Source organism: Embiotoca jacksoni, unplaced genomic scaffold (genome assembly GCF_022577435.1).
Source record: "Embiotoca jacksoni isolate LCO1_2020_lvr unplaced genomic scaffold, fEmbJac1.0.p SCAF_23, whole genome shotgun sequence".
Lineage (NCBI taxonomy): Eukaryota > Metazoa > Chordata > Actinopteri > Embiotocidae > Embiotoca > Embiotoca jacksoni.
This window is the reverse complement of record NW_027185374.1, coordinates 8,705,751-8,720,755: the sequence shown is the minus strand read 5'-3', so window position 1 is coordinate 8,720,755 and position 15,005 is coordinate 8,705,751. Positions and strand designations below refer to the sequence as shown.

General features: G+C 43.6%; 2 protein-coding genes across 4 annotated transcripts in view; both read left to right on the top strand.

Moving 5' to 3' along the window:
* The first annotated feature begins 519 nt into the window (after positions 1–519).
* LOC138203614 (cholesterol 24-hydroxylase-like) lies at positions 520–7,245 on the top strand. Its single transcript, XM_069158614.1, has 15 exons — positions 520–659; positions 757–834; positions 1,183–1,264; positions 3,086–3,159; positions 3,324–3,410; positions 3,624–3,762; positions 3,900–4,010; positions 4,100–4,262; positions 4,415–4,480; positions 5,200–5,272; positions 5,349–5,433; positions 5,683–5,793; positions 5,958–6,046; positions 6,562–6,628; positions 6,721–7,245. The coding sequence occupies exons 1-15, from the start codon at positions 622–624 to the stop codon at positions 6,868–6,870; spliced, it is 1,413 nt and encodes a 470-aa protein (XP_069014715.1). The 5' UTR covers positions 520–621; the 3' UTR covers positions 6,871–7,245.
* Positions 7,246–7,865: 620 nt separating this feature from the next.
* The window catches only part of ccdc85cb (coiled-coil domain containing 85C, b), a 48,534-nt gene continuing 41,394 nt past the window's right edge, over positions 7,866–15,005 (top strand). For 2 of the 3 annotated variants that reach the window (XM_069158616.1, XM_069158615.1), the window contains exon 1: positions 7,868–9,385. In XM_069158616.1, coding sequence (XP_069014717.1) covers positions 8,671–9,385 — 715 coding nt within the window. In that variant the 5' untranslated portion in view covers positions 7,868–8,670. Of the gene's footprint in view, positions 9,386–15,005 lie in introns of all 3 variants that reach the window. The other variant, XM_069158617.1, reaches the window with a different exon arrangement.

Below are 15,005 nucleotides of genomic sequence, written 5' to 3'. Positions count from 1 at the left end.
GGTGATTTTTCGTTTGAAATACTGGGACAAATTCCACAGCGCAGTTTATTTTCTGCTCAAATATGAATAAAGAAACCATTTTAAGTAGCTTTTCAAAAACTTTAAAGGATATCGACGTGCAAAGAAAAACGAAGAACACGCAACTTTTTTTTAAATAAATAAGTGTAACGGTAGAATATTTCCTAAAAACGAAGTAGGCTTGAGCCATTCTCCAGTGCTCTGCTGTGATGAAATGTGTTTTTTGGTGAAAACCGTGAAGGAAACAAAAACAAAAGGATGGCAGCATGCACGGGGTAGGGGGCGAGGGATCCCTTAGTCTGGAAGTACACACACACACACACGCAACATTTTGTGTGGTGTTTGGATGTCTTTAGCAATGATCGTAAATGTGGACATGTTAAGTAATACGATGTACGGGACGAGTTGACGAACGACCAACCCATTAAGATCACTGTGGACTGGCCAACCGGCTGTACTACGTTGCCGTCTCGGGAGCTTATCCTACAAAAATGGCTTTTTTTCAGCGTACTTTCCAGTATAGTTGGACAAGCGCTCATTTTCCTGCTCGTTCTGCTTTTCGTCGCGTTTCTCGGTTACTGCTTGTATATTAAACACATTCATATGAAATATGACCACATACCCGGGCCACCGAGAGACAGGTAAATCCAGCCGGTCGTTGTTTACATTTATATGTTTATTTCTTTGTTTGCTGAAACAAATGCGTTGCATACTCAACTGTTTTTATTCTCTCCGTAGCTTTTTCATGGGACATACACCAACCTTTGTGAGGACTATGAAAAATGGGGGAATTATGCACGACAAAATTCTGGAATGGTAAATTAAGCAGGTGTTTTTGTTGTATGTAAATGAGAAACTCTTAAACTAGTCGAAGTATGTCCTCCCAAACTAAGTAAAATAATGTTGGACCTGCAGTAAACCCCTCTGGTTTTATTGTAGGCTATAGCAAGCTAAGTTGCTGATAGCTCAGTTTCCATATATGCATGCTGTTTCTTTTTCAATTTCAGTTTTCATGTTTCTAATTTATCGTTAATTCCGTAATAATTCACCTCTGCATAACAAACAGTGCATCGCTAGTTATTAATGTACATCCAGTTGTCGAATCGCCATTGTAATGAATGCATGTTTTTCCAATGACATTTGTAATTCGTTTTTCATTGACAGGGCTGAGATTTATGGACCTGTTTTCCGGATAAATGCCCTACATTATGGATTGTTGTGTGTGACCTGCCCAGAGGCAACCAAGGTAAACACATGTTGCATAAGCATTGCACAAGAAACAGTGTGAAAGTGCACACATTAACCAAACACAAATTCCTGCATGTGACATAATAGCACATCAGTGCCAACTACTGACCTTATCAGTGTATGAACATGCAGTGGGTACGGAAAGTATTCAGACCCCTTTAAATTTTTCACTCTTTGTTTCATTGCAGCCATTTGCTAAAATCAAAAAAGTTCATTTTATTTCTCATTAATGTACACTCAGCACCCCATCTTGACAGAAAAAAACAGAAATGTAGAAATTTGTGCAAATTTATTAAAAAAGAAAAACTGAAATATCATATGGTCATAAGTATTCAGACCCTTTGCTGTGACACTCATATTTAACTCACATACTGTCCATTTCTTCTGATCCTCCTTGAGATGGTTCTACTCCTTCATTGGAGTCCAGCTGTGTTTAATTCAACTGATTGGACTTGATTAGGAAAGGCACACACCTGTCTATATAAGACCTTACAGCTCACAGTGCATGTCAGAGCAAATGAGAATCATGAGGTCGAAGGAACTGTCCAAGGAGCTCAGAGAAAGAATTGTGGCAAGGCACAGATCTGGCCGAGGTTACAAAATAATTTCTGCAGCACTCAAGGTTCCTAAGAGCACAGTGGCCTCCATAATCCTTAAATGGAAGAAGTTTGGGACGACCAGAACTCTTCCTAGACCTGGCCGTCCAGCCAAACTGAGCAATCGTGGGAGAAGAGCCTTGGTGAGAGAGGTAAAGAAGAACCCAAAGATCACTGTGGCTGAGCTCCAGAGATGCAGTAGGGAGATGGGAGAAAGTTCCACAAAGTCAACTATCACTGCAGCCCTCCACCAGTCGGGGCTTTATGGCAGAGTGGCCCGACGGAAGCCTCTCCTCAGTGCAAGACATATGAAAGCCCGCATAGAGTTTGCAAAAAAACACATGAAGGACTCCCAGACTATGAGAAATAAGATTCTCTGGTCTGATGAGACCAAGATTGAACTTTTTGGCGTTAATTCTAAGCGGTATGTGTGGAGAAAACCAGGCACTGCTCATCACCTGCCCAATACAATCCCAACAGTGAAACATGGTGGTGGCAGCATCGTGCTATGGGGGTGTTTTTCAGCTGCAGGGACAGGACGACTGGTTGCAATTGAAGGAAAGATGAATGCGGCCAAGTACAGAGATATCCTGGAAGAAAACCTCTTCCAGAGTGCTCTGGACCTCAGACTGGGCCGAAGGTTCACCTTCCAACAAGACAATGACCCTAAGCACACAGCTAAAATAACAAAGGAGTGGCTTCGGAACAACTCTGTGACCATTCTTGACTGGCCCAGCCAGAGCCCTGACCTAAACCCAATTGAGCATCTCTGGAGAGACTTGAAAATGGCTGTCCACCAACGTTCACCATCCAACCTGACGGAACTGGAGAGGATCTGCAAGGATGAATGGCAGAGGATCCCCAAATCCAGGTGTGAAAAGCTTGTTGCATCATTCCCAAGAAGACTCATGGCTGTACTAGCTCAAAAGGGTGCTTCTACTCAATACTGAGCATACTTATGACCATGTGATATTTCAGTTTTTCTTTTTTAATAAATTTGCACAAATTTCTACATTTCTGTTTTTTTCTGTCAAGATGGGGTGCTGAGTGTACATTAATGAGAAATAAAATGAACTTTTTTGATTTTAGCAAATGGCTGCAATGAAACAAAGAGTGAAAAATTTAAAGGGATCTGAATACTTTCCGTACCCACTGTAATTCCTCATACGATTTGAAATCTTGCTGACTTTCAATGTAACTTGTTTTAATTGTTCTGGTTTCAGGAAATCCTGATGTCCCCAAAGTACCCCAAGGATAGATTCCTCTACAAAAGACTCTTCAACCTGTTTGGTCAACGGTAAATTATCAAACTTCATACTCTATACATCAGTTGATAGTGTACCACGTTTTTTTTTTTTTTTTCTTCTCCAGTTTAATTGAGTAAAAATCATCACTGTTTTGTGATGTCAAATCTTTACCAACCTTATTTTCAAAGTATTCTCTGACCCGTCTCTCTTCAAGGTTCTTGGGGAACGGCCTTGTAACAGCACAGAATCATGAGCTGTGGTATAAACAGCGTCGCATCATGGACCCTGCGTTCAGCAGCTTGTGAGTTATACAGTTATCACAAAAATAAACCAGAATGGACAATATGCTTAACCTTTACTTTATATCCAGTTTTTATTATCATCATATATCCTGTTCAGATTGTGGGAAACTTTTCCTCGGTTTCTTCTGTGCAACAGCGTCCAATTACATAATCCCATAATCGGTATGTCCTTGATTTTCTGTCCCTCTTTCTAACACTGTCCTTACCTGCAGGTATTTGAGAGGTCTGATGGGCACCTTCAATGAGAGGGCGGAGAAGCTGATGGATAAACTGACAGACGTGACTGATCGTGAATTAGAGGCCAACATGCTCCATCTTGTCAACTGTGTTACTCTCGATGTCATTGCTAAGGTATTGTGTCATCGTCATTGTTAATCCAACACATTTTTCGAAATTGGGAAGAAAGCACCAGTTTAAAACAAAAGTTTGAATCACATTGTTCCTCTGTTGATACATATTCACATGTGTTTGTTTCCTTGATGACTCAGGTTGCTTTTGGCGTGAGTTTGGACCTCCTGACGAACACATCTCCTTTTCCTAAAGCCATCGAGACGTGTTTGAAAGGGATGGTGCACTATATCAGAGACACTTTTTTTGCGGTACTACTTAAGGGTTGGTTAATACAGAGTATCTACGACGAAAACCTTGTTAACAGCGACATCTTCTAACTTTCAATCTTCATTTCCAGTTCAATCCAAAGAACCGAGCGTTCATCAATGAAGTGAGGGAATCGTGCCGCCTGCTGCGCAGTACTGGAGCTCAGTGGATCAACGCCAGAAAGACTGCCATGCACAACGGCGATGACGTCCCCAAGGACATCCTCACGCAGATCATCAAAACTGCTGGCAAAGGTTGTGCTCTCCCTGAAGTTCACAGACAGGTTTCACTCACAGCTCCGCAGTTGTCAGTGAATTCATTTACACACGTTATATGTGGATTACATAAAGTAAAGTAGATAAGAGCGATATTATGAGTCTACATGTCCATTTCTGTGTTATTTCAGAGGAAAGCATGACTAAAGAGGATGAGGAGTTGATGTTGGACAATTTTGTGACGTTCTTCATTGCGGGTGAGTCTCCGCTGTTTCTACTTCGACGTGTGAAATGCTGTAAAATAAACTTCAGGCTTCCTCTGTGGCACAAAGGAAGGCAATTGTGTTAAAGGGACATTTAACCCAAAAGTTCGAATGAAACTTGTGAAGAGTGTGAACCAGTCGTCAGTTTCAGCGTGCATTCGTAGCAGGCCACTGTCAGGTGGAGGAAAATATTATTTTCCAATTTCTACTTTTTCTTTTTTCCTCTTCTTCCTTCGACTGCTCCTGTTCGGGGTCGCCACAGCAGATCATCCATTTCCAACTCTCCTCCTCTGCATCTTCTTCTGTCGCTCCGACCGCCTGCGCGTCCTCATCACATGCATAAAACTCCTCTCTGGCCTTCCTCTTTTCTTCTTGCCTTATGGCTCCATTCTCAGCATCTTTCTTCCCTTTTATACCCGGCAACCCCCCCCATGTCCAAACCATCTCAGTCTCACTTCTCTGATTTTACTCCACTTTAATATTGACCTTATCTGCATAGACAGAAACTGTTGACCGATGCTTCCTTGTATTGATCTTATTACTACTGTAATGTAAGCTCATTATGTGTTGTACATTTCACAGTTTTTTTTTAAAGTGAACTGGTTTTTTAAGACCCACATTTTAGGTTTGAGATGAAGAATACAACCTCGTTAGTGTTCGTCGTGTGTTTCAAGGTGATGATCTCTTTTTGTATGAAATGTAACATTTCATAGGGCAAGAAACCACAGCCAATCAGCTGGCTTTCTGCATCATGGAGCTTGCAAGACATCCTGATATCCTGGAGAAGTAAGAAGTAATAACACAATGATTCATGGTATATCCAGTGAACGATGTTTTCTTCAGTTGTACTTTTATTTCTCAGAGTGAAGAAAGAGGTGGATGATGTCATCGGGATGAAACAGGAGATAAGCTATGATGACCTGGGGAAGCTGACCTACCTGTCACAGGTACACTCTGTGAAGATGCAAATATTTTGCTTCAACTCTTTTTATCGTGTCCAGAGTGAATTTTACTCTCACGTTCATTTATGCATTCACTGGTAGGTAACTAACAAGTCTTGTTGTTAACTTTATGAGGAAAAGCTCCATCTGCAGATAACACGATAAGAACCAGGATTACTCATTGATCTCTTTTTCTTTTGTTAAAGAAACTGACCAAAGATGTACTGTACATGTCACATTGTAACCGTCCCCCAGGTGCTAAAAGAGACTCTGAGAGTTTACCCGACAGCTCCGGGAACATCCCGAGAGGTTCTGCAAGACATTGTCATTGATGGGATCCACGTACCTGCCGGATTCACCGCTTTTGTGAGTCATTGAATACGTTTATAGTGCAAAAACATGAAGTGACTTTCTGTTTTCTATGCATAAAGGACACACACAACAAAACAATACTTTTCTTAGATTACTTGCAAAGTATTTCAAACAATACTTTCGATAAAACACGTGAAATGAATCGTTCTGCAATTCAGTTCAGCAGCTACGTGTCTGGGAGAATGGACAAGTTCTTCAAGGACCCAATGACATTTGATCCTGACAGATTTCACCCAGACGCTCCCAAGTAAGTAGCTCACAGTTTTCACATCAGGACAGTTACCAAAGGCCAAATGATACCACATTACCACGATACCCAAGTCATGATACAATATTACTGTGGTGTTAAACATGTAATTACAGACAGACATGTTAAGTGTTGCAGCAATCTATTTTGTGATTTAGCAGCTTTTATCAACTGCAAATTATGTCTCCGAAGGAAAACTTTGTCACCATCTGTTTTATAAAAAATAAAAAGTTTACAGTCTGATCATCTGACTTCAATCATTTTTATTGGAGCAAAATGGGATTGTCAAGCAGACACACTGACCGACCTAATAACTTTATGTATTTATCTATACAATAAAATATAGATATAAAATAGATATTTGCTGTCTGTGTATTGACAGAGTATTGCCACAGAAAATAGTATGCTGTATAGCTTCCCCCCATGCCTACTGGTCTAACATGTTATATAAACCATCATTATCGCAGATAAAAGAAGGACATGCAGTAACTGAAGTTGTCTCTTATCTGCTTTAGGCCTTATTACTGCTACTACCCCTTTGCCCTCGGGCCACGCGCATGCCTGGGAAAGAACTTTGCTCAGGTGGGTGCCACCCAAGACGTCGATCGACACATAGACCGACGACACACACGAACACATTGACTGACCTGAGTCGGTGGTGGGTGTGTTTTCAGATGGAGGCCAAAGTGGTGATGGCAAAGCTCCTCCAGAGGTTTGACTTCACCCTTCTCCCGGGGCAGACCTTTGACATCCTGGACACTGGCACGCTCAGGCCGAAGAGTGGCGTGGTGTGCTATGTCAGACACAGGAAGTACAAAACATAAATGCTCATAAAGTACCATAATATAAGGGGAAAAAAAACATAATAATCTATGAAAATGGGTTGCTTAGCCTAGCGTATTGATTGGAGCTCTACTTCTGCCGCAGCTAAAAGTCCTTTATGCTACAAAACGCTTTTATTTCTGTTAATTATTCAGATAAATTGCAAAGGAAATGGCATCATGTTTGAATTAAATACAAAATATATTAATAGGAAATTAATGTGATTATTGCTTTATCCTTATAATGTTGAAGACAAAGTAAAATATATTTTTTCATTGTGTTTTCTTCTCCATAACCACTAAAACACACAACCTTTTCGTGACTATAACACTATTGTAAAAATGTTCATGCAAATTCAAATAAACCGCCGCTAAGAAAGTCTGATTTTATGATTTTTTTTTTTTTTAATCTTCTCAACCTGCCCTGTTTTGGCCATGACTGACAGTGTCCACACGGGGGCGCTGTGCCCTTACAATTAACCTTACATACGCACCTGCTCAACCACAGTTTTCGGAGAATTAACACTCAAATGCTGTCAGTGGTTTTGACGTCATTTAAAGTGTTTGTTTTCATAGTTTGTAATAAGATCAGGTCATTAAGTGGTGAATCAGGTTGTAGTCAAAGGCTGCGTTCATTATTTTTTTTAGGGATAAGGTGATTTTTCGTTTGAAATACTGGGACAAATTCCACAGCGCAGTTTATTTTCTGCTCAAATATGAATAAAGAAACCATTTTAAGTAGCTTTTCAAAAACTTTAAAGGATATCGACGTGCAAAGAAAAACGAAGAACACGCAACTTTTTTTTTTTTTTTTTTTTTTTTTTTTTTAAATAAATAAGTGTAACGGTAGAATATTTCCTAAAAACGAAGTAGGCTTGAGCCATTCTCCAGTGCTCTGCTGTGATGAAATGTTGTTGTTTTTTTCCCAGTTGTTCCGTGTTGTCCGGAGCTCGTGGGACTGTTCCTTTAAGAGGGCCGAGCCTGCGTCTTGCTGAGGCTGCGCCGCGTTTCTCATCTACCTGCTGCCCACTTCTCTCCCACGTCTTGATTGGCCGTCTTGGGCGAAATCCTCTTGAATGATTTCAAACCCGAGTGTTTGGATAAAGAGGAGGAGGGGGTGTCCGCTGTTAATTCCGAGCAGGCTGGGTGGAGAGGATTGAGCCCTCCGTCCACCCGAACACAGCACGCCAGTAAAAGAGGTATTTTTTTTTTTATACGAGGAGGAGTTGTTGACGGCAAAAAACGCGTCCCGGAGCACCGCCGGTCACAAAGTGAGCTTTTTGGAGGTGGCGCGTTTACTCGAACGTTAGCTGTGTTGCGCAGAATTAAGGTTTAATTCACGTAAAATTAGGAGGTTATTGTGACTTTAGGTTTTTTTCCATCATTTGAATGGAGTGATGTCCAGCGGCGACGGCTCACATTGCGATGGGACGCGGTGTGCTGTGCTGACAGGACTCGGCGCCTGGGACCAAAACCTGAATGGAAATCTCTGTTGATCGATTTTACATGATGCGAGTGCGTTATTGACGGAATGTGAGTACCAACAGTTGTTTTCACCAAGGCTTTTCTTTGACCAGATCAGCGAGGGCATTTTAGTTCATGCGCGGGCTGCCACAGCATCACACGAATATTTTCCTTTTCATGATCGGCCTGTTGAAGATCGAGCCGCAACGATACTTTTCTGATTTTGGACAATGTATTCGTATTTCAACACAATTCCGGAATTGAGGTTGGGTTAAATGAGTTTTGACAGTTAAATTCCAGCCGCCGTGTAAAGGAACCGACACTCGAGCCAAGATAGTCATGGCTAAAAATCCGTCCGAGGGGCCGAAGGATGACCTGAGCCAGCTGACGGACGAGGAGCTGCTGCGGTGCAGCAAAGACGACCTGCTCAGGAAATTAAGGAGGGTTGACGGCGAGAAAATGAACTTGATGATCGAGCATGGCAACATGATGAAAGACATCAACCGGCGGCTGCAGGTGCACCTGCACGAAATCCGGAGCCTGAAGGAGATCAACCAGAAGCTGCAGGATGATAACCATGAGCTCCGGGAGCTGTGCTGCTTCCTGGACGACGACAGACAGAAGGGCAAGAAGCTGTCCCGGGAGTGGCAACGATTCGGCCGCTACACTGCCAGTGCCATGTGGAAGGAAGTGGGCACCTACATGATGAAGCTGAAGGAGCTGGAGGCCAACCAGGACACTGTGTTGAGGGAGAACTCTGAACTGAAGGAGATCATCTTCATGCTGGACGAGGAGAGGAACGGGGCAGGGTCCAGGAGCTCCATAGACAGTCAGTCCAGTTTGACCAACATGAACGGGGGCACCGGCACCATCAGGGATGTCGGAGACGGGAGTAGCACGTCCAGCACGGGTAGTGCTGGAAGCCCAGATCACCACAATCACAACCACATACACAAGCCCTCGGAGAGCAGTAAGACCGGCCCCACCATGAGGAGGTCCATGGATGACCTGTCGGCGCCGCACCACCACAGGAGCATCCCCAATGGACTCAATGGTGAGTACACGAACTCTGCAACCTGTGTAAACACACCTGTTTGTCAAAAACTGCATTGAGACTTAAGACAGGCCCCCACACCCCCAAAATCACACCGATCAGGCCATTGACAAGTTCCAAAATAAAAGCTTTTTGGCCCTGTAGTTTCATTTAACACTGATTACGTCCGTGTTCCTCCTCTTGGCTTCACTGCTCATAGATTAATAGGCCTGCAGTCAGGCTTTGTAGCATGATTGCACTGACAGCATATGCTGATCAGAATTGTTGTGAAGGATTAACACAGACAGGGGTGGGGTGGGAGTGTGGTGGGGTCTTGGCTTAACCTCACTGTAAAGTCTTGATTGGGGTGATTATGTGAGACACACACACACACACACAGAGCATCCCTAAGTGGCCATTTCAGTCCCACGCTGCCCCATCGTTTGTGTCTGCACTGATTTAGGTCACTGCACTCACGGTTCTCAAGGAGGAGGACTTATCTTAATAGCTTTTATAGGGGGCTCAAGCGAATATATTTTTTTTCTTTTTGGGGTCGTTTGCTGATTATCATTGTTGTCTCTTGTTTTTGGAAGAGCACTCATGTCTGCTTAGGGCCCGTTTGAAATGCATGGCAGGGTACCAGAAATCAATGTCCCTGTTTTTAAGACCTAAATACATGGCTGAAAGCTGCAAGTGGGGATGAAAATGCCATGATGGAACAGGAGCACACTAAGCCCCGTTTAACTAGCACATGGGCTCACCATGATCTGTTTGGCAAGAGGAATAAACTCTGTTTTCAAAAATCCTCCATCTCGCTGAAACTTTATTTTCATTCTACCCTGATTTACAAGGACAGGGCAACAGCAGCAGCGTGTAGGAGCTCAGAGCAAATCAGATCACATGGGTCACATGGGTCATCGGACATTCCTGGAATTGTGTGCTGTGAAAACCGTGAAGGAAACAAATACAAAAGGATGGCAGCATGCACGAGGGGGGGGCCGAGGGATCCCTTAGTCTGGAAGTACACACACACACACACACACACACACATACGTACACACAACATTTTGGGTGGTGTTTGCATGTCTTTATGTAACATCAATATTGTGCCTGCAACGACCGAGCGCATCTCTAAGCTGCTGTTTCGCTAGATGTGTGTGACATCGTGTGCCCCTGAGGCTCAGGATCAGTATGTTCATCACTCACAGTGATATACACGTACACGCGTGGCACGGGAAAGGCCAGCTTCATTTTATTGCATTGTTAAAACCAATGCATCGGTGATGAGAATCGATGCTGTCCGGCCCCTAAACAAAGCCGAGGATCACAAATCTTTCCGGGTTTCACGTAATTGTACTCGGCTCCGTGGAAAAAGTAACGGTACTGACATGACCTGAGATGTCCTTGGGTAAAAACAACAACAAAGTAAGACTCATTTACTAATTACACAAGTTGGATTCCTGCGCTCGGAAGCTTGCAGATCAAACAGGTGTTTCGTCACTCCTCTCGATAAATAATTCTCAAAACCTCGCACGGATAGAAGATTTAATTTGCCCTCGGGCTGACTCGGGCATCTACATGCCAGACTGGTAAGAAAATAGTCTTCTTCGCCGGCACAGATTTACTCTATTGGCTGGTTGAAATCCGAGTGGAGTGACCATGTTGCGAGGTCAGATCTGCCCGTGCTGTGAGGTCTGCTGAGTGGCTTTATTGTAATGCTGTCCCAAATGCCACTGGATCCCCTGGGCATTTGGGAGACAAGCTCGAGGATTGCCACTCAAGTGCTAAATGACGAGCATCTGTCTGGTTGCCAAACACACACAGAAAGAGGAGGAGGAGGAGGAGGTGGATGAAATGAGTTTGGTGTGTGGAAGACTAACAAACTTCCTGAAGGTAGATGCTCGTGATAAATACCTTCTCTGTCAAGTTAGAAATGTTTGCCATTTTGGCTAATTCAAAAGTAGGCAGACGATTCCCATCTCTTTGGAGGCAAAAGAGGCACTGGGAGAGCAGTGAATGAAAGGGGGTCTAGCAAAGGGCCCTCAGTGGGTCTTGGTGGTGTTGGGGGAGTGGCTGAATGGCGGTAAGGGGTTGGCTGGGAAACTTGGGAGCGGAGTGGTGGGGACTGTTGGGGAGGGGGAGGCATATTGAGCTCAAAGGAGGTTGGGTTTCGGAGACATCCCGCTGTCTGCTTAATTGAATTTCTTGTGCATTGACACAGCTGACCCCCCCCCCCCCCCCCCCTACACACACACACACACACACACCACACACACACACACACACTCCCCTCTTCTTTTGTGGATATAGGCCGTGTGTGTGTGTGTGTGTGTGTGTGTGCTTTTACTTGGACGGTGTGAGTGCCGTAGAAGTGTGAGGAAAGCGAAGACTTCTGTTTAGGAGGGAAAAAAAAGATAAAGCAGTGGGGGCTGCATTGACGACTATGCATTGTGGTTCATAACCCACAGCAGTGACTTCTATTTCCAGACTTCTCAATGTCTGCATTCACTTTTGGTGGTCTGGAACCCAATTCCACTCAAAGACCGGCTGAAATATGATTCTGTCACAGAGAACCTGCATTAGGCCTCTTTGGAGTGCCACACAGATGGAGTATAGCCGTGTGAGCTTTAAACAAAAGTGGCCGAGTGAGACAGCGAAACGCTGCTTTGACATAGTCCAGATGAACCCATAGAGATCTTTTTCTGCAATAATGCTCATTGAACTTTAACAGATCCTCAAACATCCCCCTGGTCTTTTAGCTGCCAGTGGCTTTCAGGAACAGTGTTTCTATCTCAGTAGATAAAGCACCCTAAATAAGCCAGAGGATACGTTCTCTCGGACTCTAATGGAGCCTGAAAAATGATAAAAGTCAAGCTAACATCATCATATTTGGCTCCTTGTAACATTTAAAGATCCATCAGCAAAAAAGTGTGTCAGTGCAGTGGATTAGAGTTGTCATAAAGTTACCAATCCCTCCCCCTTTATGATCTCCCCAATATGATCAACGGCGGTAAGGTCATTGCGCGTACACTTCTACACTAATGCAGTGTGGTAAAAGATTGGATTTTGGGTGTTTGGACATCGTTTGGTTCGGTTTTCCCTTTTGGTGCGATTCATTTGAGCAGACGTGAACACACACACTCAAGTGTAGTCCAGAACAACGGCATCGAGAATCTTGAGAGGAGTAGGTGGTCTCGTTCCGGTCCCAAATGAGCGGTGCAGTGGTTGGTTCCTGGAGACATTGTACTCTAACGTTGATATGAACCAACCACCAGGCACATGCTGCAAGGTTGAGCTAAACATGCTCATTATTAGCTTCCTTGTTCTGCTCGGTCGTCTGATGACAGTGTGTCTTATTTGTAAAGTGCAAAGCTATATTTTCCAAGAGCTTTCCTCAAGTGCATTTCATTTTCTGCTGTCATAGTCCTAGTCCAGAACACGGGACCTTCTTCCCGGACTTCATTTCTCGCTCCTGTCCGGGACGCAACTGACCAATAAGCGGAGTGAACGTTCTCACCTGGTTTACACCCCTGCATGTTTTGGTTCTCTTGTGTATTGGGCAACCACCCTAAGGGGAAACCACTCCAGGTTTACAAAGTCATCAGCTGATTCAGACCAGAGCAAACAAGACTATAGATGTGAAAACGCCCTGGTTTCAGTCCGCAGCTGTGCCGGGGTAACCGGTTCGAGCACATTTATGCTGCGACCGAGGCTTACATTCACAAGGTCTGGTATGTGCATGTTTGTTTCTTAACCATGTGTGCCAGGGCCAAACTTCTTCCCACTGCTGGCAACAGTATGCTGAAATGCTGGATGCCTTGATTACTGAAAAGCTTACAGTGACCTTCTTCCCATACATAAAGACTTGGTCACACCAGTGAAATTGATTCACTCCTGCTCCTTTTAAGGGAATTCGGTCGGATCGGTAAATTTGTGTAAAATTGGTCACCGCTGTTGGGTAACCATCTCTATAGTCCTGTCATTTGAAGGAACATACTGCTGGAGGGTCCTAGTTTGTTAGCCGGCACCATTCTCTCTTTTTTTTTTTTTATTTAACTTCCTTTGTGAGAGTATGAACCACAAAAGAGGACTAATTTGCAGACAATTACGAGATGCGAGTTGACAGAACAAATATGCCCGTTGAATAAACGGAGTGAACTTTGTCCTCTTAACAACTGAACTAATGAGCTGGCTACCTGACAAGCATGTAGTTAGCAAGCTTGTTAGTTTGGAGAGATTTTTTTCTTTTTTTTTCCTTCCCTTTCTCATTAAAAGGTTTGAGTGAAATACTGTACAACCCTGACATACAAAACATGAAGGAGGGGAGGAAAAGACGGCTACAGTAGTTCACCAGCGAGCCAAATAAGAAGTCGCGACAAAACTGTCTTACTTTTCTTGTCACTACCCACTGCGTCGGCCCATTCAGCCGCATGTGGCTCTTTAAAAAAAAAAACCAGTCGGACGGGTTTGTGAATCACTGCAGATTAAGACTCATCAGATCTTCATTAAGGCGTTACCTCACATTCTATATGTATTCTGTTTCATGCCAAAGAAGACTGCTTTCCTTGGTTTCCTGTTCTCTTGAGCAAACTGTGCTGCTCCTAAGAACTCCTGCTTCTGAGTCACCCTGTAAACCAACCCGCTTCGGCTCAAATTAGGTTCAAATGAGTCCTAATTAACTCGCTGAGAAGTCATGAAATTGTGTGTTTAAACTGTGGTCCTTAGCACCTGGCCCCCTTTGTGTGTGCGCGTGCCTTAATATACGAGGTGCCGCAGAGAGTGTGAACTATTCCCCTGTCTCATTTCCAGGCTTTTCTCGCCAGTGTCTCACTCTCTCCTTTCAGTTTCCTTTCCTTTTTACCCTTGGGGAGTGGCATGACCTAAAAGCTCACAATGAAACTGCAGAACCAGCCCTCCCTTTTGGCCACCAGTACGTATGTGTCTGGGTTTCATCACGCTAACGCCATTTAGTCCGTATCTAGACGTCCACGTTCATGTGTGACTGAAGCGGCGCGGCCTTTTCCCTGTGAGGGGTTTCATCAATCAGCTCACAATGATCAACCTTTTAAGGCCTTTTTTTTTTTTTTTTTGACAGCAGTATTGAATTAAAACTTCTATTAAGGTCACCTGTAATGACAAAGAATCAAAGTCAGGTTTTCAGTATCTCTTGTGTGGTTACTTAATTATACCTCAGTCAGTCTGAGACAGCCGAGTTTCTGCTTTCTTGTTTCAAAGGAAACCAGAAGATCAACAACACAATGGTGTTTCCCTCTCGGCTGTTGTTTCAAGTCTATCACGGCGTATCAGTGGGGCTAAAAAAAGGTGCCTGAGCTAGAATGGGATGTTTCTATCGCTGGTATCCTGTTTGTCCACACTCACTTTCATGTGTCTGTGTTCCAAGATGCTCAATCGGTTTCTCGTAACCTCTCCCCTGCATGGCCATTTGTACTTTTCACCTCCATGGTGTGGAGTCAAACTTAGAAAAAAGGAAGGGGAGCAGCTGCTCTTGGCAGCTAAACTGCAACTCTGACGTTATTGTTGTTGCCAGAGTTGATAAGACTGTGATCTTATCAACATCGAGTATTGTAAAAACTTCTTGTGGAAATTGTGTATAATTTGTTTAAGTGTTTTGGTTTGTGGT

Excerpts from the sequence above, each read along its gene's own strand:
- LOC138203614 (XM_069158614.1), top strand. The coding sequence starts at position 622 with ATGAAATATGACCACATACCCGGGCCACCGAGAGACAG. Across the intron at positions 4,263-4,414 it reads CATCAAAACTGCTGGCAAAG|AGGAAAGCATGACTAAAGAG; the intron begins GTTGTGCTCTCC and ends GTGTTATTTCAG. Across the intron at positions 5,794-5,957 it reads CTGCCGGATTCACCGCTTTT|TTCAGCAGCTACGTGTCTGG; the intron begins GTGAGTCATTGA and ends TCTGCAATTCAG.